General features: G+C 48.3%; 2 protein-coding genes across 5 annotated transcripts in view; one reads left to right on the plus strand and one right to left on the minus strand.

Annotated features, from left to right (window-relative positions):
* The window catches only part of NGEF (neuronal guanine nucleotide exchange factor), a 107,632-nt gene that overhangs the window by 14,962 nt on the left and 65,955 nt on the right, over positions 1–26,715 (minus strand). For 2 of the 3 annotated variants that reach the window (XM_027047445.2, XM_053215971.1), the window contains 2 exons: positions 21,086–21,228; positions 14,435–14,742 (listed from right to left, as the gene is read on the minus strand). In XM_027047445.2, coding sequence (XP_026903246.2) covers positions 14,435–14,742; positions 21,086–21,228 — 451 coding nt within the window. Of the gene's footprint in view, positions 1–14,434; positions 14,743–21,085; positions 21,229–21,875; positions 22,091–26,715 lie in introns of those variants that run through there. The other variant, XM_053215972.1, reaches the window with a different exon arrangement.
* NEU2 (neuraminidase 2) overlaps positions 25,513–26,715 on the plus strand; it is an 86,976-nt gene continuing 85,773 nt past the window's right edge. For both annotated transcript variants that reach the window (XM_027047469.2, XM_027047476.2), the window contains exon 1: positions 25,513–26,056. The gene's annotated coding sequence lies outside the window, so the exon portion shown is untranslated. The remainder of the gene's footprint in view (positions 26,057–26,715) is intronic.

Genomic DNA, 26,715 nt, shown 5'->3' on the forward strand with positions numbered 1-26,715 from the left:
GCATTAAGCTGGACACAAGTGGTTCCCAAAAGGCCCTGAGGAAGGAAGAAGCCCTTCCGAGTGTCTCTTTCTTCCAAGGATGAGGACGAAGTCAGATTCCAGAGCCCACGCCTCCACCCACTGCAGTGAGGTCTGGTCCACGTGGGAAGCTCAAGGAGGGACGAGACGGAGCAAGTTCCCAGGGCCTCGGCCGTCGCATGGCATGGCGACAACTGCCTCGTGGTGTTGCTACGGGCCTGGGTGTCACGTATGAAATTCGAGCTCGCCTGCAGCCTCAGAGGCCCTGGTGCGCCCCCCACACCACCGGCAAAAGCCCACCCATCACCAGCCCCAATTATGGTTTCCCCAGATGATCTGGCTAATAAGGTAATTTGTGAAAAAGTTTACACTAAAGTAGGTGGAAACATAAAAACCTCCATTCTTGAAAAGATGTGCAGCCTCACTCACAGTAAGAGAAATGCAAATCAAAACCACAACGAGGTATCATTTATGGTCCAGCACCGTGGTCAGGACAAAACGACTAGATGACGGAGACCGGTGATGCCAAAGCAGTACCCGCCCACCTGAGCGTGAAGGCCATTGGGCAATATCTTCCCCAAACTTACAAAACAGGTAACGTTTAACTCAATGGTTCCACCTGGCAATTCCCACAGCAACCCACTGCGTGGCTCTCAGTCTTAAATAACGCAGCGCCGAATGTCCTCGATCCACAACGTTTCTAATGGCAAATGTCCACTGATGGGGGACGGGTAAAATAAATTATAGAACATCATAAACACTGGAGGCCCATAACGCTAACAACAAGAACAAAAAGAATGGGGTGCTCCATTTGGGCTGATATAGAAAGACTTTCAAAACATTTTGCCACGTTAAAAAAACAACAACAGGGGCGCCTGGGTGGCTCAGTCGGTTAAGCGTCCGACTTCGGCTCAGGTCACGATCTCGCGGTCCGCGAGTTCGAGCCCCGCGTCGGGCTCTGGGCTGATGGCTCAGAGCCTGAGCCTGCTTCCGATTCTGTGTCTCCCTCTCTCTCTGCCCCTCCCCCATTCATGCTCTGTCTCTGTCTCAAAAATAAAAAAAAAATTAAAAACAACAACAACAACAAAAAACCACAGCATTAACAAGATGGTAACAGTTGCCCATTTGGGCGACACACATATGCGGGCCCTGAGGGCCAGGCAGGAAACATACGGTTTTCACTTTTTGCACTTTAGATCAGGTACATAAATTACTTATCGAAAAGATTCCTTTTAAAAATGACAAATGCTAACTTCGCTTCGTTAAAATAGTTCCAGGTATTTGTTATAAAACAGGAGATAACTGATGTTCTGTCTGGTGGATATTGTCCGGCTTAGGCCACAGGGCAAAATTCCCTGCCCCATCCCGACTAGAGACTAATCCGCTGCATTGTTAAGGTTTTTCCTGAGGGGACAAATATGTGATTCAACGAGGGTTGGTGAGCAAAGTAACAATCACGATTTAATTTCTTGATAGAAGGATATCATATTAAAACCCCACAATTTCCTTCTAAAAGGGATAGTTTTCTTTTGGAAAAACGAAACAAACATGTAAGTTCTAAGTTGTGCAAACAGGAAAAAACCTCCCCAGCGTCGCAGGCTGAGCAGACTCAGGTTGAGTGATACCAGAGCTGGACAGATGCCCCAGAAGGCCCACACAGGACGGCCACTGGGTCCCCTCCCTGCTTGTCCTGGGCTGGATGTAGCTGGAAGTTCTGTCTGCACACGTTGGGGCTGTCCGGCTGCCAGTCAGCACCAGTCTGGGCAGGCGGTCCTCTGGGAGTGTATGTGTGACCCCGTTTCCCTGGAGATACTCAAAATATCATTTCCCGCTCCTTTTTTTCAGGCTGTGCACACCCAGCTCACCAAGACTGAGGACCAGGGCAACTCTGTCTTTTTCTATCTCTTTGCCGAGTCAGGTTACTGGCCCTCGCCGGGGACACAAGCCACACCAGCCGCAGGAGTGACCACTGCATGCTGGGGACGGACGGCCCCTCCAGATTCTTCTGGCGGGTCAGGCCTGGTGAGAGTCCAGTGCTGTCTGATGTTTCCTCCTGCTAGTGACTGTCCCCACCGCTCCCCAGTCCTGGTCCCTCCTCCTTGCTGTTTGCTCCCTTTCAGGACAATTCCGTGTTCCACGGCTTTCCGGGGAAGCCCCTGCCCTCCCCCCGTTGAACACCTTACCCTCTCTACAGCTGCCCCTCCTAACCTTGTCACTTGAATGTACGACTGATTATTTTCTCAGACCGTTGTGTTCTCAAACAGGAACTCCCAGACCTCTCCAAGGAGGACAGTGGGAACCAAGAGCTTCAGAATAAGTTTAAAAACCAAAAAACAAAACCAAGAAAATCCTACCCGACACCTAAGATGGGGTTTTCCAATTTCAGCTACCTACTTACTTAGAAAGGCAGGGAAACGCACAGTTTTACTCTTAAATCCTGGCTTTTCGATGACTGATTAAGACTCGGGCCTGCCAAAAGGCCATCGTTCGGGGAATTTTCCGTGTGTGAACAGTAGTTCACTGCAACCTGCTGCTTGTGTAGCTTGAGGAGGAAAAGACGTTCCAACAACAGATGGGGCTGGCGGTACAAGTTGCCCGACTTGCTCTGATAAACGAGGAGCTCTAATGCAGAAGTCACCGGTTTGGAACAAAAAATCTGAAGGTCTCCCTGTGGTGTCCCTTGCCACGTTTTAACAAAATAGAAACTCACATTCAGCTTTTTAAAATAAACATGCAGGGCGCCTGGGTGGCTCAGTCGGGTAAGCGACCGACTTCGGCTCAGGTCATGATCTCGCAGTTTGTGGGTTCGAGCCCCGCGTCGGGCTCTGTGCTGACAGCTCGGAGCCTGGAGCCTGTTTCGGATTCTGTGTCTCCCTCTCTCTCTGCCCCTCCCCTACTCATGCTCTGCGTCTGTCTCTCAGTAATAAATAAACGTTAAAATTTTTTTTAAATAAATATGAAAAGTCAGACCATAAAGACTCAGAGCAAGACACACAGAAGCCTGCGTGCCCACGTTATTTGCTACTGCGCGGGACTATATTTACGGTGAGCTCATCCTAGTTGTTTACAGATCTTTATCGGATCCATAGAAAATGACAAACATGAAATGTGTTAAATATCTTTATTTCCTATGCCAATTCTACTATAGATGTCATGTTCCACCATGATTTTTTTTTATTTAAAATATTTTTTTAATGTCTATTTATTTATTTTGAGAGAGAGAGAGAGAGCGGGTGTGCGGCACAAGTGGGGGGGGGGGCAGAGAGAGAGAGGGAGAGAGAATCCCAAGTAGGCTCCACGCCGAATGCAGGGCTCAGTCTCACAACCATGAGATCACAACCTGAGCTGATATCAACAGAGATGCTTAACCGACTGAGCCATCCAGGTGCCTATGCTGCCTTTTAAAAATTTCTAATGTGTCGTAAATTCTAGTTTGTTTTTTTCCTTTTTTCCTTTTTTTAAATGTTTATTTTTGAGAGAGAGAGACAGAGCATGAGTGGAGGAGGGGCAGAGAGAGAGGGAGACACAGAATCCCAAGCAGACTCCAGAGCTGTCAGCACAGAGCCGGACGCAAGTCTCAAACTCATGAACCACGAGATCATGACCTGAGCTGAAGTCAGGTGCTTTACTGACTGAGCCACCCAGATGCCCACGTTCTTTTAAAACACGTTTTTTACATGTTTTGCCTTTGTACGCTGTCTTACTAGATAGTTCCCCCATGATTGGGCATGTTGGGTTCTTACCCCCATTCTTCCCCTAATTTTTGCTGGAATGAACATCCTAATAAATATTTGTGCACGTTTCTGATTATTTTTCAAGATGAATTTCTAGGAATAGTAACACTGTACAGTGTACAAACATACTCTTGTAGGGGGTTGGTACAAATATTGGTATACTCTCCCTATCAGCTGGGTTTGAGAGTACTCATTTAAAAATCTCCCCAACACCAGGTTTTAAATATATTTAAAAGTCTCTGCCATTTGCAAGGCCTGTACTTCAATGCTGCTTTAATTTGGACCTCGTTGATTAAACCAGTGACTTTTTTTTTCCTTTTTTTAATCACTGGCCGCTTGGCAGTTTTCCTGAGAATTGTTTTGTCCATTTTCCTTTGGGATACTCATCTTTTTCTTATTGATAGAGCTTACTAATTGATTGAAGCCTGGGTTTTGCTGATACATACAACAACAACTAAGTTTTGTATGTTTTTCTTAGAATCAGGCATTTCCCTCAACTGCCTTATCAGATCCAGGACTTTTGAATCCCTCAGGATTTTTATTTTTTATTTATTTTTTAAATATTTATTTTTGAGAGAGTGCCAGCAGGGGAGGGGCAGAAACAGGGAGACAGAGGATATGAGGCACCCTTTGCACTGACAGGCTGACAGTGGTGAGCCCGACGTGGGGCTCGAACTCACAAACTGCGAGATCATGAGCTGAGCCGAAGTCGGACACTCAACTGACTGAGCCACCTACGCGCCCCCCACCCCAAGATTTTTAAGTAGGCAGCCATCCTTCATTGGCAGGTAAGAGTGGCTTTGACTTTCCTTCTTTATTGCTTTTTATCTCTTATTTCTTCCCTTGTCACGTTGGCCTGGCTTGAACTTCCAGAACATCAGCGTTAGCAAGATTCATTGTCTTGCCTTTATTGCCTCCAACAAATCTTTGTTCAATGTGATCTTGGATATAGACTTAAGATATTCCTTATACATTTCAGACAGTATCCTGAGTTTTGTTTAGATGGAAATAAATGGACTACTTCCCTTTTCAATGTCTTTGAAGATCAGGACGTTCTTCTCCTCTGGCCTATTGACATGACTCATTTTGGCCCAAACTTGACACTATCTTTGTATTCATGCATATGTGCTCAATGTATGTTATTCTTTTAATGTAGCTGCAGGTTTGATTTTCTAGTGTTTTAGGTAAATTTTTGCCTTAATTCACAGTGAGACAGATCTAGGTTTTATCTTTGGGGGGAGTGTGGGAAAGAGTGCTGATTTTGTTGGGCTGAACAGAAGGAGGACATTCAACCCTTTTTTTTAAATTTTAGTTTTTAAATTAATATGCAGTAAAATTGACTGTTTTGGGGTGCGCAGTTCTGTGAATTTTAACACAAGTATAGATACTTGTAACCAATACTGCAACCAGGGCACACAAGGGTTTTATCAAAGGGCCCCTGTGCTATCCTGCTCTGGTCACACCGTCCCCAACCCTCACCCCTGGCAATCATCCATCTGGTCTCTGTCACTGTAACTGTTGTTCTCAGAATGTCCTACACATGGAATCACTTAGTGTGGAAACTTTCTGGTTTCTTTTGCTCAGCCAGATGCCTCTGAAATTCATCTAGGCCGTGCGTATCAACAGATCTTCTTTTTAGCACAGAGCAGCATGCCATTGTACGGACCTGTATCCATATCCAACGGAGATGTATCCGTATCTGTTAAAGGATAATTGGGTTGTTCCAAGTCTTGGGCAATTATGAATAGAGATACTATAAACCTTCATGTGCAGGCTTTTGCGTAAATGTGAGTTTTTTATGTGTCTAGAGCAATGGTTCTCAACGAGGAAGTATTTTTGCTCCCCAGGGTACATTCATCTAGATCAAGACACATTTGTGGATGTCACAACTGGGGGTAGAAACGTGTTACAATGCACAGGAGAGTTCCCCCCAACCCCCAACAAAGAATGATCCAGACCCAAATGTCATAATGTTGCTCTTGAGACACTGGTCTAGGTAGACACCTACGATTGGGACTGCTGGACTCTACGCTGTCTGTGTCACTTATAAGAGCCCTGAGTTAGACTCTGTGTTGAGTATGGCACCTGCTTCAGATTCTCCCTCTCTCTCTGCCCCCTCCCCCACTTGCGCTCTTTCTCTCTCTCGAAAACAAAACACAAAACAAAATAAAAAGAAACCACCCACTCTTCTCCAGAGCAGCCAGACCATTTTGCAACCCTACCAGCGATGTACATGAATTCTAGTTCTCCCACATCCACACCAGCACTTGGTACTGTATTTTTCTTTTTTTTTTTTAGCTAGTGTGTATCATTATTATTAGGGTTTTTTTTAACGTTTATTCATTTTTAAGAGAGACAGCATGAGTGAGAGGGACACAGAGAGAGGGGGTGACAAAATCCAAAGCGGGCTCCGAGCTGACAGCAGACAGCCTGATGCAGGGCTCGAACTCACGAACCATGAGATCATGACCTGAGCCGAAGTCAGACACAACTGACTGAGCCACCCAGGCAGCCCTATTATTATTAGTTTTTAGAGGTTTTCCTTTGTGGATTTCTTAGGATTTTCTACGTAGACAATCATCATATCACCTGTGAACAGGGATAGGGACAGTTTGTTTCTAACTTCCCTGCAGACTTTCTCTTTGACTCAGGGACACGTGCTGCTTGACTTCTGTGTTTGGAGATTTTTCTGTCATCTTCATGTGATTTTTATTTTCATTCTATTATAATCAGAGAACATACTTTGTATGATCTGAATTATTTTATTTATTTTGCTTTCTAGAATGTATTTATTTTTTATCATTTATATCCAAGTTAGTTAGCACATAGTGCAACAATGATTTCAGGAGTAGATTCCTTAAACCCCTTACCCATTTAGCCTATCTCCCCTCCCACAACTCCTCCAGCAACCCTCTGTTTGTTCTCTATATTTAGGAGTCTCATGTTTTGTCACCCTCCCTGTTTTTATATAATTTTTGCTTCCCTTCCCTTATGTTCATCTGTTTGTCTCTTTTTTTTTTTTTTATTTTTTAACGTTTATTTATTTTTGAGACAGAGAGAGACAGAGCATGAATGGGGGAGGGTCAGAGAGAGGGAGACACAGAATCTGAAACAGGCTCTGAGCTGTCAGCACAGAGCCCGACACGGGGCTCGAACTCATGGACCGCGAGATCATGACCTGAGCCGAAGTCGGCCGCTTAACCGACTGAGCCACCCAGGCGCCCCTCTGTTTTGTCTCTTAAAGTCCTCATATGAGTGAAGTCATATGATATTTGTCTTTCTCTGACTAATTTCGCTTAGCATAATACCCTCTAGTTCCATCCATGTAGTTGCCAATGGCAAGATTTCATTCTTTTTGATTGCCGAGTAATACTCCACTGTATATATGAACCACATCTTACTTATCTATTCAACCATCAATAGACATTTGGGCTCTTTCCATACTTTGGCTATTGTTGATAGTGCTGCTATAAACATTGGGGTGCATGTGCCCCTTCAAAACAGCATCCCTGTATCCCTTGGATAGATACCTAGTAATGCAATTGCTGGGTCATAGGGTAGTTCTGTTTTTAATTTCTTGAGGAACCCCAATACTGTTTTCCAGAGTGGCTGCACCAGCTTGCATTCCCACCAGCAGTGCAAAAGAGATCCTCTTTCTCCGCATCCTCGCCAACATCTGTTGTTGCCTGAGTTGTTAATGTTAGCCATTCTGACAGGTGTGAGGTGGTCTCTCAGTGTGGCTTTGATTTGTGTTTCCCTGATGATGAGTGATGTTGAGCATGTTTTCGTGTGCCGGTTGGCCATCTGGATGTCTTCTTTGGAGAAGCGTCTATTCATGTCTTTTGCCCCTTTCTTCACTGGATTATTTGTTTTTTGGGTATTGAGTGTGATAAGGTCTGTATGGACACTAACCCTTTATCTGATATGTCGTTTGCAAATATCTTCTCCCATCCCGTCAGTTGCCTTTTAGTTTTGCTGATTGTTTCCTTTGCTGTGTAGAAGCTTTTTATTTTGATGAGGTCTCAATAGTTCATTGATCTGAATTCTTTAAAATCTCTTAAAGCGTGCTATGATCCATCTTGGTGAATGTTCTGTGTGCACTTGAAAAAAAAAACCCTGTATTCTTCTAGTGTTGAGTGGGGTGTCCTATAAATGTCATTAGTTCCAGTTGGTTGATGACAGTCAATTTTTCTCCTTTATTTTTTTTTAAAGAAAGCAGACTCTGCTTTATTATTTATTTGATATTCTTTTAAGTAGGCCAGCACAGAGCCCAGTGTGGGGCTTGAACTCACGACCCTGAGATCAAGACCTGAGCTGAGATCAAGAGTTGAACACTTAAGTGACTGAGCCACCCAGGCACCACCCCCCACTTCCTAAATTTTTTTTTTTTTTTTGAGAGAGGGAGAGAGCATGCATGTGTGCACGTTGAGGAGGGGCAGAGGCAGAGAGAGAGAGAATGTTAAGCAGGCTTCAAGCCCAGCAAGGAGCTGGTCGAGGGACTCAATCCCACAATCCTCGGATCATGACCGGAGCTGAAATCAAGAGTCAGACACTCAACTGACTGAGCCATCCAGGCGCCTGAATGACATTCAGCTCTTCTATATCCTGATTTCATGCCTCCAGGTCCTACCGATTATGGAGAGAGGGGGTGTTTAAGTGGATTTGCTGCAATGTGTGTGTGCACTACTGATCAGATGTGGTTACTAAGATTCTCAAATTATGTGTGTATTTCCCTCTTTGCCATGTTCTAGACCAGGGGTCAGCGCACCATAGCCCATGGGCCGGCCAACTGTAACTGTAAAGTTTAACTGGAATGTCCATCCCTTTGCATGGTATCTATCTGCAGCTGTGACATTATAACGGAGAGCTGAGTGGTTGTGAAGGAGGCTGTATGGCCCGCAAAGCCTAAAATAGGTACTATCTGGTCCTTTACTAATGGATGATTCCTGCTCTAGACTTGTCCTGACCAATACAGTGGCAACCTGGAGCTCTTGAAATGGAGGTTGGTTTAAATTAAGTAAAATTAAACGTTTGGTTCCTCAGTTGCACTAACTGGGTTTCAAATGCTCAACAGTCACATGTTGACTGGAGACTTTTGGAGATGCAGTTATAGAACATGTCCAATATTGCAGAAAATGCTGCTGGCCAGCAGTGTTCTAGGCTATTCTAAGCAACAAGGGACTCCTCTGTGCTTTGACCACTTGGCACAACTCAGTCATCTGGGTGCAACATCTCTTTTGTAGATTTTTTTGGTTACCTGGTATATTTTGGTGTTTAAAAAATTTTTATTTTTGAGTTAATTTTTGGTAGCTTACATTTGCCTAGAAAATAATTCTTCACTCAAAACTTACGTTATCTTTTGGTCTCTACCCTATCTGCTTTCCTTAAGAGTATGTTTGTGTGGGGGTTTTCCCACCGTATGTCTCAAGCTGACATCTTAGTTCAGTTAATTTTGTATTTGTTCCTTATTTAATAATGAAAGCATGTAAGGTTGTGAATTTTTATCCAAATGCAGCTTTGGCAGCATTCCATGTGTTTTTAAAAATGTAGCATCTTCCTCATCCTCTTTGAAAAAGTCTATAATTATAAGATTTACTTTCTTATCTCAAAGGTTAGGAGCATTTAAACATTTCTGATGTGAGGTTTTTACACTGTTTACATTTATTTTCTTGTTTCACTGCATTTTATGGCGGAGAGATTCCGGCCTGTACAATTTTAATAAACACTTATCGAGCTTTTTCTTATGGCTGTTGAACATGGCCACTCTTTGGTGGTATTTCTGGGCACTGGAAAATAAAAGATTGCTTCTCTTAGGAGCAGTGCTGTCCAAAAGAAATAGCAGTCTCAGATACAATTTTAAATTTCTTAGTAACCACATTAAAAAAGGTAAAAAAAAAAAAATGGGAAAATTTTCATCTATTTTACTTAATCTAGTATATCCAAGATACTATGTCAACATGCAATATAGAAATTATTAATAAGGTACTTTGCTTTCTTTTTATTTGTGCTAAGCCCTCAAAATTTGGCGTGTATTTTACACGCACAGCATGTTCCGTTGGAGTTAACCGCGTTAAGGGATCCGTAGCTCCACGTGGAGACATGCTACCAGTGGGCGACACGCCTTCAGTGACTATAGAGATCTGTAAAAATGTCTTAAACCCACCTCATGACTGTCTTCAGATTGCTTATGTCTGTGGTATATCCCACCCCTACAGAGACAGTATATTGTATATGTCAGCTTCTGCTAGTGTTTCTGACGGATTCTGCTCTGTCTGGCTGCCGGTTCATAATAGTTTGTAATACTACCTTTTCATTGTAGAGTGCACCTCTTGGGAATGGCCTTCCTACTTCCTAATCATAAGACAGAACATCTAGGAGACTAGGTTGAAAACAGTAAAAAGACTGGCAGGCTTCCTATAAAAATGACAAAATATTTTTATGTGAAAAAAGATACAACAGACAAAGCAGGAAGGCAGGGCACCATTGAGATCAGCCCATATGGCTCTTTATCCTCCTGAGTGGATGTGCCTGGCAGCCCTGTGATACAGGTACTATGATTATCTCCATTTTACAGATAAGGAAACAAAGGCACAGAGAGGTTAAGTAACAGGCCCAAGGTCACACCGCTAGGGAGTAGCAGAACTGGGATTCAAACCCAGGCATTTGGGCTCCGGTGCCTGTGCACATAACCACCATGCTAAATCACTTCCCCTATGCTTTACGACAGAAGAAAACATTTTAAATGTATATAAAAAAATGTAACGCCCAGAACATACAAAAAGCTGCTATCGATCAAGAAGAGAAGTACAGTAAAACCTTGACTTGTGAGCATAATTTGCTCTGGAAACATGCTCGTAATCCAAAGCACTCATATATCAAAGTGGATTTCAAGAACTATTGACTCAGTTGTGATCATGTGACATGTGGCGTCATGTCCTACTTGTACTGCAAGACATGGCTCACTTGTCAAGTTAAAATTCATTAGAGGTGTTTGCTCGTCTTGCGGAACCCTCGCTGAACAAGGTACCCGAAATCCAAGGTCCTACTGGATAAACGCCCCAATAGAAAAATGGGCAAAGGATAAGAACAGGCAATTCTTAGATAAAGAAACGGAAACAGCCAACAAACATATGAAAAGACCCTCAATTTACAAGTCATCGATACAGGCGGGTTAAAACGAGGTACGATTTCTTTCACCCAACAGACTGGAGCAAACATCTTGCGGTTTGTTAACTGGCACCCCTGGGGCGGTACGGAACCTGCCTTGCCTCTTTGAATGGCAAGCTGGCAGTGCCCACCACCATTTAAACTGTTCTTTGCGGCGACATTTACCCCAATGTTTACAGCGGCGCTGTCAACAGAAGCCAAATTATGGAAAGAGCCCAAATATCCATCAAGTGATGGATGAAGTAGATTAGATGTGGTTTATACATACAATGGAGTACTATTCGGCGATGAAAAAGAATGAAATCTGGCCATTTGCATCAACACGGATGGAACTGGAGGATATTATGCTAAGCCAAAGAAGTCAGAGAAAGACAGATATCACATGATTTCACTCATACGTGGAATTTGAGAAACTTTACCGATTTTCATAGGGGAAGGGAAGGAAAAATAAGATAAAAACAGAGGGAGGCAAACCATAAGAAACTCTTAAATACAGACAACAAACTGATGGTTGAGGGGGTGGGGGAAATGGGGGCTGGGCATTAAGGTGGGCACTTGTTGGGATGGTCACTGGGTGTCATATAAGTGATGAATCACTGGGTTCTACTCCTGAAGCCAAGACTACACTCTATCTTAGCTAACTTGAGAATTTAAAAAAAAAAAAAAAAAAAGCATACATGCAAACTTAGAAAACCTTAAACTGTTCACTTTTTACTTTTTTCACTTAAAAAATTTTTTCTTTTAATTATGTAATCTCTACACCCAAGAGGGCTCGAACTCAAGACCCTGAGATCAAGAGTCACATGCTCTTCTGACTGAGCCAGCCAGGTGCCCCTAGAGCGCACTTTGACACATGAGCACGGAGATACATGCACACAGAAGCTCTTCCGCGGGACCACTTGCTGAGTCAATGGCACTGTTTCCCTGCAAAGCTGTGCAGGGGTCCGCTGAGCTCTTTGGTCACCGGGCCACCTGCACACTTCCCTCCCCACCTATGAGCCGCCCGCCCCCATGCTTGCTGTCACATTCATTCAAGCCAGCTGTACTGCAGGCCACAGGGAGCGGTTTTCATGAAAATTAAGCTGAAGGCTCTTAAGAGGCCAACAAAAAGCAAGTTGCTAAAAACCAAAACCCAAATCAAACTGCTGTTGAATGAAACAACTGTAAGTATGGGGGGAAACCTCACAAACATCCATAAGGATTTTGCCCCTATGAGTCTCTGTAAGTGTCTGAACTCCAAAACCAGAGTTTTGTGACATTGTGACTACACTTTAAACAGGAAAGAGAAGACACACACAGCTGGTCCCCTGGTGAGAAGCCAGGAGCCGAGAAAAGGCCGGCACACGTCTGCACTGTGTTTTCTTGAATAACGAAAACGTGTTCATGAACTGCCTATTTAATTCTAAAACACTTAAAAATAAAGCGATACCTTCATCAACGTAAAGGATCCCTTTAACAATACAAGATGATTCGCTCCCTTTGTGAACTTATCCGAATTCGACTCTGTCCCACAATGTAACGGGTCTAGTTTTCCAATCGATTAGAGGATTTCGGTCTTTCCATGGAGGATTTAAGCAATTTACACTTATTATAACTGATAAGTTTGCTACGGACTCTGCCGCCTTATTTTATGTTGTTGGTTTTTGTGTGTGTGTGTGTGCTTTTTTATGGTTTTCTTTCATTACAAAGAATATGGTTTTCTTTTATTACAAAGAGAGCCCTGTACTCTCTGCTTTAACTTTACTTATGTTGTAGAAAGCTTATAAGTTCTACTAGAGTTTATCCCTAAGCTTTCCGAAATAGTTCAAATCTTTATTTCTCTAATTATCAAGGTAGGAAAAAGAAATATTTACCCAGAAATTGGTCTTTTTCCCTTGTTCCAGGGACCAAAAAAAAAAAAGGCCCCATGGTGGTAATACTGTGTGAAACAAGTCAAATACAAAATAGTATTGTATAATTCCTAGTTAGGGACGGCGGCCGTGTCTGCAGCTGGGGAAGCCTCTAGGAGGGACGGACAGCTGCGGGGGTGGGAGGGGTGTCTCTCCATGTGTTCCGGCACCTTCCTCAAGGTTGCTTTTGTCAATCCAGCGCCCCCTGCCTCCGGGGAGGTACCCCCATACATCTTCATTTCCGTGGGGGCGACTGGCTTCTTTATGCCTCCTCCAGTATTTTTTATGCAAAACTGGGGAGAAGCCACATCGGGAATGGATGCCTACACATTATTTACATCAGAAGTTTCATAAGAAAAAACAAAACTCTTGACACAGCCATTTACAAGTCACTGCTCACAAGTCCCAAGGGATGTCAAGTTTTAATCCATCCCTCCTGATCGTCCCTGACCCTCCCGGGTGGGGTGCCGGCGGCTCTGCACAAAATACCGCCCCGCCGCCCCCAACAGCCCCCTAGCCTTCCCTGAGCAGCTGTCAAGCACACTGTGAGCCTGAGTCCACGTTAGGGGACTCTGGTCAGGAGTGCTCTCGTTCCCGGTCGTGGCTGTGGGCACACGTTACTTGTGCCTTTTAAATAAACAAGAAGAACAAATGTTTCTGTAGACTCCGGTGCAGAAGGCACAGGGGTTAAACAGGGCAGGCCATCTGGAGACCCGGCCGCATCTAGGAACAAGTTCCAGTATGGTCTTGAAGGGGCATGTGAGTGTGGGTGAGAGACAGATGATGAAACTGAACACACTGAAAAAAACCCCAAATCTCTCCACCTATCTATCCACCTTTTAAAATTCCCAGTGAGCACCCACGTGGATCCTCGCCATTTCCCCCCAGCAGTCTCTGTCCTCACCGCTGACCGGCCACGCCCTGGTGACTCTAGACCACAGGTGCGCTTTCTGCACCCAAGTAATCTTTGCTCAACTAAACGAACACGAAGATTTCTTAGCGACGCGTTTCTGTCACTGTTAATTTTTCATGGGTTATTTCTCCCTGCCTGCGACAAACCGTTAGGCAACCCAGTGCTTCTGCCTCAGCCTAACTCACAGGCAAGGTCTGGCTGAACCATCAAGTGAAGCAGAGAAGGCACACAAGTCCTGGATTTCCCGTTTAGGGAAGATTCGCTCGGGCAAGGTGGCAGGGGCTCCAGAATGACGCGGTGAAGGTGAGCCACAGATGACTGACTTCCTTCCCAGGCCCAGCGAGCTCGGCATCACCGAGTGCATCGGCGCTCACGTGCGCCCCACAAACACCCGACGGCAATGGCGGGGACAAAAGAATGCCACCTTGCTCTCTAATGAAACAGCTATGCTGTGAACAGGCAGGCTTGGGCTGAGCTCTCCTGGAAGGTAATGAGGTATTTTTTGTTGCCTGTGAAATGATGTGAATTTCCCTGCATGTTCTGGATGGCTGAGCCCTGCCTGGAACTCTTCTGGTTAGCCAGCTGGAGGTCCTCCCCTCACAGAAGAAGCCTCACCACCGCCCCCCCCCCACCCCCACCCCTGGTTAAAACACCTGTATGTTCTGAAAGGAGATAAGGAGATCCCACCCCCTCCCTTCTGGGCAGCCCTTTACCTCCTGCAGTTTGATCTCCTCGGGCTGGAGGATTTCCAGCACCCCACTGCTCTGAATCTCTGGAAGATCCTGCCAGAGGTTAAATCTCGAGTGGGGGTTACTGAGCAGGCAGATCTGGGGCAGAGCCTTCCTCTCGGGTGGGCTTGCCGGCTCGTCCTCCTCCTCCTCCTCCTCGTCCTCATCCTCTCCTGGAGTCTCTTCGCTGGCCGGGGAAACATGGGCATTGGTTTGTATCTCTGCATCCTGTTGTCTCCTGGTTTCAATTTCCTGGAGTGTTGATTTGTCTCGGTATTCCTGATACAGGAGCCCTGAAGTCAAACAGATTTGTAATGAAGAAAAGGGAAAGATTTCAGACAAAGATCTTTCTGAATCACTAGGTCAAGGCTCGGTACTCTTATCAAGGGCAGGTGCTGCACCTATGAATACATAAAGCCAGCCAGCCCCGCACACCCGTCTCCCCAAAAGGCTCCGGGCGGCCCAATGAACTGCCACTATCTTCATTTCTCGGGAACGATCAGCATATGGAAATTTTGTTCAACAAATAAAGAAATCCATGAATGCATTCAAAATCCAATCACACAAATATACTCGGCAAATCTAGAACTTGATGTGTTAATAACCATTGTGCACAGAATTGATGGAGATGTCCCAATTATGTTTCAGTATCCCAACAGGATGCTTTCCCTAGCCTTAAATGCTTCAATATTAAAAACCCAAGTATGTTCATTTGTGAAATGGGAGTAGTTGTAAATTCTCATCTTGAAGGAAAGACCAGTAATTCATTCCTTTTTTTTTTTTTTTTTTTTTTTTTTTTTTTGCTTTTGCAATTTCAGACTTACCTCCCTGACCAATTGTACTTAAAATAAAAGCACTCTATGTCTCCAAGGAGATTTGGAGGTACATATGAATCAGCACAAACGTAGCATCTCCATAGGGAAAACCCACTTCAGACATCCTGGCTGCAGGGTGGAGGGAGGGTCTCCTCACAGCAGATAAGCTTCAGTGGCCAGGGGGGTTCCCGGCCTAGCGAGACCGGGGTGGGGCCTGCGTGAGGAGGGGGTCAGACCCCTAGGGTCTTGTCTACCTGCCACGCCATGAAGGTGGTGGTCTATCCTGTTGGGATGAGAGAGGCCCCGAATGACCCGAGGCAAGCAGCTCTGCCCCCATTTTTGAATGGGTGTGGTTAGGAAGAAAGACGCTGGGGTAATTCCCCAGGGGGGTGATGATGGAGACTTGCACTACCTGTGGGGGATGGGGCCAAGTACCCAATTCAGGGAACAGTGATAATAAGGTACAAGTCGGGTCCTGGTGACTGCCTGTTGCTGGGTCATGAATGGCATCCAGGTGACCAGCATGGCCACAGGGTGTGGTGGCCCCACTCAAAGAGACCAGGAACACAGGGAGAGGGTACAACTGGGGGATGGGGTGGTGGAGAGATCAGGTGCACCTGAGGGGCACCCAGGAGGAGAGGTCCAGTGGGCAGCTAGCTGGATGTACTGGTCTGAACAGCAGTTGGGGCCCCTTGATATGTCCACCTATAAAACAAAGATGATTTTCCCAAAGAAATTCTAATTGGGATAAATGTACCACTTGTAAAGCACTTTCTCTTACAATGAACGAAGTACAAACATTAGCTATCATTCCTTCCTTATCTAATTGTTAAATATATCTAAACAGGAGACAAAGGAACGAAAGAAAAACAGATTGACTTTGAAATCCTGAATGTGGCCAGATAAATTATATTCATAAACACGAGCCAAACAAACTCGCCCTGTGGAATTAGTTGGCTTCCTATGCTCCATAATGCAAAATTGTACAGCCTTTACGGTAAGTATAGTGTTTACTTAAAAAAAAAAAAAAAAAAATTAAGATCCAGGGCGCCTGGGTGGCTCAGTCGGTTGAGCAGCTGACTTCGGCTCAGGTCATGATCTCATAGCTCGTGAGTTCGAGCCCCGCGTCGGGCTCTGTGCTGACGGCTCAGAGCCCGGAGCCTGCTTTGGATTCTGTGTCTCCCTCTCTCTCTGCCCCTAACCCACTCACATTCTGTCTCTGTCTCTCTCAAAAATAAAAATAAACATTAAAAATAATAATAATTAAAAATTAAAAAAAATTAAGATCCTATGATGTTGCACTGTTAGAATCCTGTGATTTTCCAATGTTACAGTGAAAAAAGAAAAGCAAAGTCTTCGTTAAATGCAATCCAGACTGAAGATCTATAAGACAGAGGTTTAACATCACTACCTAAACTGGTTCAGTCATGAGCGTAAGATTTAACTGTTGTGCTGACATTGACCCAGTCATTCTCCTGTGATTCCAATGCACAGTGTTTCCAGAGGCTTAAAGAAATCAAGTTTGAGTTGACTTGGATTCACGTTTCCAGGTGAATGAGCCTCTCACATAGTAGGTACTCATATATTTGTTGGACGCCTTTAAAAAAATGCCATTTCTAAAGTTTCACCAAAGCGCTTACTAATCTGGCATCTTTTTGAAGGTTCAAAAAATATGTCTTACATATGCTACGGTCGGCATATCATGAGTAAATCCTATCTCCGGCATCTCACTGTGATACGTCTGGTGAAAAGCAGCAAAAATATCAGCATTGTGGGTAGTTGGGTTGAAAATAATAATTCGGAAATCACACGGTTGGCTGCCTCTCCCCCATCTCCTCACACCCCTTGTTCCCAGCTGGTAGGGGAGGAGTTTTGTTTGGGTGCTGACCCGTTCTGTGCTCTGGGAAGTGGGTGAATGTTGACTGATCGAAACCTACCGCGATGCTGTATTGCACACCTGAAACTAATATTAGTTTATATGTTAACTAACTGGAATTAAAATAAAAGCTTAAAAACAGAAGTAAAAACTTTCTCCAAAGGGTGGAGGGAAAGAAACCCAAACCAACCAAACAAACAAAAATTCTTTAGAGAGAGCTCTCAATTATCTTAGCAGTATAATGGCTAGCTCCAGGGGACTCCCTTGACAAGATAAAATCACAGAAATTCGTCTTAAGATTTAGAAATAAATGTCCACATCCAATGTAAATTTCCCTTAAAATCTGGCTTCATCTGCCTAAAGGGCCTCATCTGCCCTATAAGATTCACAGGGGACACTCAGCCCTAATCTCTAAGTTCAAAGTATACACGTTGTTCATGTATATGCTGAAAGCCAGAAAATAAGTTTAACAAAACCACCTGAAACAAACAAACAGACAGACAAACAAACAAAAAGCCCTACCGTGATAGTTTCCTCCTTCTTGCCAGTGGTGGGTTTAGACATGAGCATGACATAACCTAACCTGGCCAAGGAGAGTAAGGGGACATCCTACATCTCCGAGAAGGGCTTCCCAAAAAGATGTTCCTTACCAATAAACACTTGAAGAATAAACACTTCCCTTTTTTGCTTTTATACATGGCTGCTTGAAGATGTGATGCCTGGAGCTATGGCAGCCATCTTGTGACATGAAGCCCAAATGTTGAGAATGGTGGAGGGAAAGGAGCTGGGTGAGGAAACCAACTCCAGAATTTTCTACCTTTGAGATACAATATTGCCATTGTGTAATGTCATTTTTTGCTGGATATTCTGTTACTTTTGGTCAACGACTCCCACTACCAGTAATTTTAGGATTTTCTTAAAACTCTATAGTTCTTTCTGAAGCATTTAGAATATGAATTTCAACACTGTTTTTCCTGGAATTACTGTGACTACGAAGAGTTATCTGACACACTGTGTAACCATTTCTCATAACTTGTTTATTTTTATTAGTCTTAAAATTCAGATAGAGTAGCTTTACCTGAGAAGCTACATGTTAACTGATTAAATTTCTCTACTCCTTGTACTGTTAATATGATTTCCTATTTTATATCTTGTACACTCAGCAAGCACAACTTTATGTGAAAATTAACTTTACTGGTAAAATCTTTCACCTGGTGTATATATTTTTAATTGTTTTAAATATTTATTTTTGAGACACACACACACACACACACACACACACACACACACAGTGCAAGCAGGGGAGGGGCAGAGAGAGAGAGAGGAAGACACAGAATCTGAAGCAGGTTCCAGGCTCCGAGCTGTCAGCACAGCGCCGGATGCAGGGCTCAAACTCACAAGGTCATGACCTGAGCCGAAGTCAGATGCTTAACTGACTGAGCCACCCAGGGGCTCCTTTCACCTGGCATATTATTATTATTTTTTTAGTGTTTATTTATTCTAAGAGAGAAACAGAAAGAGAGTGCGTGTGCGCACACAGAGGAGGGGCAGAGAGAGACAGGGAGACAAAGAATCCCAAGCAGGCTCCCGCGCAGCGCCCGACGCGGGGCTCTATCTCACAAACTGTGAGATCAGGACCTGAGCCAAAATCAAGAGTCGGACGCTCAACCGACCGAGCCACCCAGGTGCTCCCCACCTGGTGTATTATATTCATGCACAATTAGAAGACCCAGTTCCCATCTTTCCTACTTAAAATGATTTGTACCAGGCTGGCTGTGCTGCCCCGTGAAAGAGGGGGAGTTCTTCGCTCCTGTTGCCCAAGCTCCTGGAGTCATTCAAAATCTCACTTTTTGAATCACTCAAATAGAAACTTCTAAAGGGTGGGGGATTCATTTAATTTTAAGTGAACACCTTTCACGTGTCAAGCATCTGTTAGGGGTCAGAGACAACAACAGCACACCCGTGCACACGAAGCCCGTCTCAGGGTCCATCACAGGGTCTCGGGGTCCGTGGTCTATAACGACAGCTGTGGGCCATAGCGTGCGTCATCCTGAGCAATTCTGCTCTGGCCTCCGTGGGAGACACTGCAAAACCCAAGAGCAGGCTACAAAATGCCCACACCTGCCTTCACCTCTTCCTCCCTGCTTGATTCCCCTGTGGCTTTAGGAACGCGTCCTTATCTGATACCTGGCAAGGAACTCCCTCCCTCCCAGGAGGTAAGGGTAGGTATGGCTGTTGGAGGGGTCTGTTCGGCACCGGCCTCAAGTCCATAAGGGAGGGAGCGAGAAGGTGCTGACAGCCCTGGGTTGTCGTCCATCCATCACAGCCGGTGAGCACTTACTACAGATCCAGCCCAGGAGCCGGACAGAGATATTCACCAATGACACCAGCGGATACTGGAAGGGGGTGGTGGGAGAAAAGGCTTGGAATATTAGTCCCTGCGGTTTGCCGCATGCCGAGGGCCAGCCCGAGTGCGCACCAGCGCTCAGGTCCCCTGCCTCCCTGCTTCAAGCTTGTGCCACTAGCCTAACAGGACCGGCCACCTCCAGGAGGGGTGTCTCCACACGCCCGTGATGCAGAGGACAGCCCCTCTCTCCGCGAAAGGAGGCATGGAGCTCCCCACCCCCACTCTACAGCCCTCCCAGTGAGGACACTGACTTTAGCCACAGGAGATCCCTTTCGAGAGGCTGGAAGTCAAGGTTTCCAGCGTAGGCTAAGGCAGAGGTGGGTTTCCTCACTACGAAGGACAGTGTGGCAGAGAGGCGGGAGGAAAAGGTTTCTAAGGGTCTTTGCTCTCGGCCCCTGTCCGTTACCCCAGCAAACAAAGGGAAAATCTGCCACCATCGCCCAGCCTGACACACAGGAAGCCCTGGTAACAACATTCCTGGAGTCAGCGCAGCCCAACAGCCCAACAGCTCGCAGAATGCGCCCCACCCCCGCTGCTGTGCGCGGGGCTCCGCTCCTCTCAGGGTTCAGTCTGGAAAAATCCCTTCCAGGGAAGAGTGGGCTGGCCCGAGAAGTCTCCCACAGACAGGGTCTCCTGGGGCAACGGAAACTCTGCTTCCACTCAAGACACCTCACGTCTGCCTCAGTGACTCAGAGAGAGGACAGTAATGATGTATTTAGGGATAAAATTTCCCAACCTGGCGTTTTAATTTAACGGACAAACGGCTGCTCTGACAACACCGAAGGACAAAAAGATTTTCTGAGCAGCCGGTACCATTTTCCAAATAACGGAGCCCACGTTGCCCCCCTTCACTACCGCCGGTGGTGACCGTCACGGGACGGACCTAGTTTGGCGTCGTTAGCAATTTTTGACTTTTAAATCCAAGTGCTTGAGTTCTCGGGACACCTTCTCAACCCACTCTGCGTTCACACAGTTCTTGAGCCACAGCTGTGCCCCGCACCCTGGGCCACGTTCCTGGAAAAGCAGGTGACACCAGCCTTCCCTTCCTAACCCAGGGGCCTCTGGGGCTCCCACTCCGTCTCCATTTTACCCTTCCTTCCCACCACCGCCTCTTCTTCCTGAGCCTGGGTCTCCGCAGAATCCATTCTCAGACCTGGCTGTCTTCCCAGGTCTTTCCCAGGCCCCTCCCAGGAGGGGCTCCCACAGCACCCCTTCCTGCAAAACCCAGCAGGGCCTCACCCCTGGTCTTTTTGGCAGAAATGACAAGGGGGCAGAGGGCCCTCCCCCGGAAAGGGCTGGGCAGGTAGACCTCTCTGGAGAGCAGGAGTCAAATGCACTTGCTGGAACCCAATTATACAGCACTATTAAAATGTGGCAGTTTTGCCTGTGGAACCACTTGGAACCGAATGTGTCAACCTCCCTTAGCCACACGGGATACGGTGCTCGCAGAAATGCAACGGCATCTCACGGGCAGGGGGACCCTCCGAGCCCACCAGGGCGCTTCCCAGTGGAGCCCCGCCGCCGCCAAGGACACCCACCTATCTGTTCGATGAGGTTTCTCCACGAGTCTGCGGGAATGGGGTGGATCATCTGCAGGGCCTCGGTGAGCGTGGTCGGGCTGTCGGCGAGCGCCGGGCACTCCTCGGGCGTGGCCCCATTTCCCGGCGTGGAGGACGACTCGCTGCCCGAGAGAAGGAGGCGCAGCGCCGGTTATTTTTAAGCAACGACAACCTTGGCCGGCTCGCGCGTGGTGTCCGCACAAGTGGCCCTGGCCAACTGGACCCCAACGCGGGACGGGCCAGGCGGGCCCCACAGGCCCTTTTGGTCACCGCGCCCGGGCGCGACCGGGGTGATTCATTCCCACACCAGCCCGCCCAAACCCTTCATGTTTTCGGAGCTCGCGGGCAGGCGTCGGAAACTTGGCGCGCCCCTGCCTGCTCCGCGGCGCCGACCGGCCGCCCCGACGGGTCGGGCGGCCGGAATCCCAGCCGGCGCTGCTCACCCCCTGCCGTCCGCTTGTCGCGCGACCCCCGGCCCCCGACTCCCTCCGGCTCGGATCCTCGCGTCCCAGGGCCACGCGGCGCGAAGAGGGCGGGGGGGGGGGGGCGCCGAGAGGGACGCGCGCGCCCAGGGCGCCTGGGAGCGGGGCGCGGGAGGAGTCCCGGGGCGGGGATCCGGGCGTCGGCGGCCCGGGCTGGCGCGCACCCCCAGCCCCCGGGCGCGGAGCCCGCACGACCCCGGCCGCAGGTGGAAGCGGCGGGCGGCGGGGGCACCGGAGCCGGGGGCGGGCGCTAGGCCGCGGGGGTCGCGGCGGCCGCTGGTCCTCACCTGCCCGGCAGGTGTCCCGCCGCCGAGTCGCGCGCGTCGCTCTCCGAGGTGGAACTGTCGTGGTCCACGGCGCAGGCGGCACTGAAGGCAGCGGCCAGCAGCTCCATGGGGGCCGGCGGCCGGGCGGGCGCTGGGGCCGGGTCTCGGGCCGCGCTGGGGGCTCGGAGCCGGGCCGGGGGCGACGGGCGGGCGCCAGAACGGGGTCGCAGCGCGCGCGGCTGTAGCCGGAGCCGCCGCTGCCGCCGCCGCTGCCGCTGCCGAGCGCTCCCGCGGGCGGGCGGGCGGGCGGACCGGCGGGCGCGCGCCCGGAGGCTCCGGGTTGCCACGGCAACGGGCGAGGCGGGAGGGGCGCGCGCGGCGGGGGCGAGGCCGGGCGGCGGCGGGGCGGGGGAGCGCGGGCTGGGCGCGACCGGGGCCCCGCGGGCGCCGACTGCCGCACGGACCTCCTGGCCGGCCGGCCGGCCCGCCCGCGCTGGGCGCTGGGAGAGGGGCAGGCAGCACGGGCGGGGGCCGGCGACCTGCGCCTTCGCCTCCCGCCCCTCCTCGTCGCCTGGCCTGCCCGCCCCCGCACCCCCCCTCCCCCCCCTCCCCCCGGCTCGCACGGAGAACTTGGAAGGTACCGGCGAGGTGACCCTCTGCCCCGCCCCCCCTCCCCCCCCAACCTCCGCCCTGCCCACGCCGCGCAGACCCTGCAGCCCCGCCGCCCCCGACAGGCACCCGCCCGGGGACCCAGCCTCGGTGGAGTGCGTCCTCGCTGGAGGTGCCCCTGTCCGAGGGAGTCCGAGGTGGAGCCTGGGGTCCTGGAGACACCCTGCACCCCGGCTCCTGACACAGACTATGCAGACGGGGCCAACCGGAGGCCTCTCCGGGAGAGGCCTGAGGCCCCGAGGCCCTGGTGGCCGGGGCTAGGTATGGAGGGGTGAGAAGGGAGAAACAAAGTGCGCCCAAACTTGCACCCGGTTTCCCTGCCTGGTCACATTGTCTCTGGAATCTGCACGTTCGTGGTTAGTTCAGTCCGCTTCTGGATGCACAAAGCAAACAAAAGGGGTAACGGGAGTCTAGTGGAATGTCAGTGATCCGGAGTGACGTGGAAATCTAGGGGCATTTTCATACAGCAAGACGGCCGGCCTAGTCCTGTGTCCCTTTCTGAGGCCAGCCTGCCCGCTCCCTTGATGGGCCCCCGGTGACAGCGCCTGCTTCTGCAGGCCGGCCTGTTCCTGACGAGGCCTGGGGCCTGGGGCGCAAAGAGGAAAAAAATCTTCTCTGAGCATTGCCCTGCACGTTCCACCCACCGGGCATTTGTTTAAATGAACCAATTCCTCCTTTGGGGATGCAAATACTCCTGGTGGGAGCGGTTTAGCTACTGGTTAGTAGGTTGGCCCTGATGGGTTCCTTAGCCAGCCATCTGGAACACAGTGGCAGTGGTGGTGGTGGTAAAGGCAGAGGGGCAGGGATTGGGTGGGGAGGAAAGAAAGTAGCTTGAGGGGAGGCTTGTGGCCTGGGAGAGAACTCCCCTCCCCAGACAGTATCAGGGGAACCCCATGGACCTTGCCTGGTCCGTCCTCCCCCGTTCTGACTCTGGGGAAGGGTGCTTAGGTTGTCTGAAATCCAGTTCCTAAAGCCGCTACCTCACTGTCCCTCCCCTCTAGGGTCTAAAGTCTTGCTCTTAAGGCCTCAGATTATTTGCATGACAACCATCTGCTCTCCTCTTTTTCCGAGCCAAACCCCTTCCTTCCTTGACTCATTCCACACGTCCTCTCTTCAACTCCACATTTTCGTTTGCTTTCTGGCCCTTTGCACCGGGATGCCTCTTAATCATTCCACCAGTGCCCTCACATGTCCCCACCGCCCCCAGCAGCCAACCAGGGCACCAGGCCCAAGGTGAGAGCTGGCCTCAGCCTTCTTCATGTCACTCCAGGTGTCAGTGCCTCACTGAGCCCCCTGGATCCCTGAAGTGCTTCAAGGCAGGACGCACCCCGCACCCCCTGCATTTGGACCTCTCCCCAGTCCATCCCTGTCTCTGTCCCTTTTCTAAATTATGGGTCTGCTTTGGTCCCTTCTCTCTGCTTAAACACCTGTGTTGGAGTCCCAGGGCCACCAGCTTCCTGGTGCTGTAGCAGGCTCATCACCAGCCTCCTTCTCCTTGCCTGCTTCCTCGGGGCCCCTGCCCTTGCCGGCAACTCTGAGGCTTTGGCTTCCCCACACGCTCGTCCGGGCTCTGAGCTTTGCAAGTGCTGTTCCCTCTGCTGGAACTCTGTTCCCCTAGTAAAGTCCTCACTCTTGCAGGTGGAGGCACACTGGGGCTTCCCCACCAGGCCCTTTCCCCTGCAGCAGCATTACCTGGCACTAGAATTCTCTGTGAATAGGGCCATCCTTACACTAAGCCATGGATGGGTTCCTGCCTCCTGCAGGGCGAGCACCCTGGTGTCCTACTCATCTTCCATCAGGGCCCAAGGAAGAACACTGTATGGGCATCACTGGGACCTGCAGTCAGGATGGCTTCACCAGCCCTTAAAGATGTAGCACTCTGTGGAAGCTGCTCCCATCATACTTTGCTTCACCAAGGGGAAAAGATTCATTTTTTTCAAAATCAGAAAATACTCAAGTGAAGTTACATATATTAAGATGAGCATAATAAAACCTTCCAATTGAAAAAGAAGCTAAAAATATCCTCCTAATTATAAAATCGGTTTAGAAAGTCATTGAGTTCTGAAGGCATATAACTTTAAGCGAAAAGCTGCGTGTTCTCTTTCCTGTCATGTTTGGTGCTTAACAGGCTCTTACTAAAATCTCCATTTAACCAACATCTGCTCAGGATCGTTCACAAGATACGGATAAATATTTCAAATATTTATACCTGGTTAGTACGTGGTAGGTGCCGCATACGATTTGCTAAGGAACGAATGGTATGTTTTGAAAAATATTCAGTTATTTTATATATTTAACCTAAAGGTTGTGTATTTCTTCCTTTGGGTTATAAAAGTTAAATATTGGAAACAAGATGGATTCTTATTTATGTAGCAAGCTCAGCCTTGAAGGGTCCTCACTTGTATTTACAAAAGGTTACTTTATTCTGAAGGAGAAAAGGGAGAACCAGAGGAAATTTAGAAATAATCTGATCCGATACTTTTGTTTTACAGAAAGCGAAGTCGAACCAGGGGGTTAAAATGACAGGCCCAAGATCACACAGCTGGCTAACGGCAGACTTTTGAAGTATTTGCTGGTAAGTGTGCTATGCTGTGTGGGACAAAGGAACTGTACATTTCTATTCACTTATGCTAAGTGTTTTTTAGGGTCACGTGTATGTCACCAGGCTCTCAAATGTCAAGACACATTTGTATTTTTTTTTTAATTTTTTTTTCAACGTTTATTTATTTTTGGGACAGAGAGAGACAGAGCATGAACGGGGGAGGGGCAGAGAGAGAGGGAGACACAGAATCGGAAACAGGCTCCAGGCTCTGAGCCATCAGCCCAGAGCCTGACGTGGGGCTCGAACTCACGGACCGCGAGATCGTGACCTGGCTGAAGTCGGACGCTTAACCGACTGCGCCACCCAGGCGCCCCAGACACATTTGTATTTTTAAATCTAGTAGGAAAATGACTTGGTTTTTTGGTTTTTTTTGTTTTTTTTTTTGGTAGTAAGAGGGTAATCCTTACATAAACGTTGGAAATATCTAGAAACAAGTGCTTGATAGCGTTTAATTACCTGTGTCTTCTAACGCCATGAATGAACTGTAGTTTATTTTTGTCACTCTCAAAAGGCTTTTTAGTTGCTTTGAAAATCAACACATTGAAACCACCTAGGTAGCCCCGACAGTCCATCCGCAAGGGGCCACTGCCTCGAGGTTAAATGGCCCCCCAAAATTCAGGGAGAAAGTTAGGAAAAGGACAAGACGTACCTGTCTCCTGCAGTGCAACCCTCTGTAGTAAAGAGTTAATGTTACACAAAGAGAGGTTTAGCCTTTGTCTCGGGCTCCAGGCAGGTGATCTCTGAGCCACCGGACTGTGGGAATGTGACGTCTGATAGGAGTGTCTCTGCTTGCCTGGAGACCTGGGAGCAGATAAGGTGGGGGCCTTGGACTGTGTGATGATAGCTCAATCTCCAGAGAGGCTGAGGACTGTGTGGCCAGCCTGTTCCAGGTGACGGAGCCCCTTTAAACACTCTGGACACTAAGGCTCAGGTAAGCCTTCCCGGCTGTCACACATTGCTGCCAGGGAGTGGCAGCACGGTCCATAACTCCGTAGACACTGGGAATTCCAAGTAGAACTTTTCTGGGCCCTGTCCATGCATCTCTGCCCTTGGCTGATTCAAATCTGTAGCCTTGCACTGGATAAGCCATCACTGTGAGTATAATAGCTCTCAGCGAGTCCTGAGTCCTCCTACTGAATTTTTGAACCTGAGGGGGGTCTTGGGGACTCTCAGCTTCTGCAGTTGGTGTCATAAGTGGGGGCGGACTTATAAGTTGTCCCCACACATCACAAGCCTCTAATTTGATTTAGAGTATGGTGGCCGTGTTCCCTTCACAGGCTTCCTCTCCATGATGCCTTAGTCTCCCCCTCAGTGTGCCCTAAGCACAGTGGCCGGGGTAGTTTTCCCCAGACATATCTGATCCCACACATCTGTTACCTTCAGCGACTCCCCAGTACCTTGTTGGTCATTCGTGGCCAGTGAAGTTAATGGAGAGTCCAGGCTGGGGCTGCCCAGATGAAAGCTGGGTCACCCCTGAGAGCTCCCGGCCCTGCCTTTTGCTCTGTTAGTCCTGCTCTGTTATTACCCACTAGTGTGGTATCTCTTCCCAGTGAACCTGAGATTTGGGGGAAAGCTATGAAGGTGTCATTT

This window comes from Acinonyx jubatus, chromosome C1, assembly GCF_027475565.1.
Source record: "Acinonyx jubatus isolate Ajub_Pintada_27869175 chromosome C1, VMU_Ajub_asm_v1.0, whole genome shotgun sequence".
NCBI lineage: Eukaryota > Metazoa > Chordata > Mammalia > Carnivora > Felidae > Acinonyx > Acinonyx jubatus.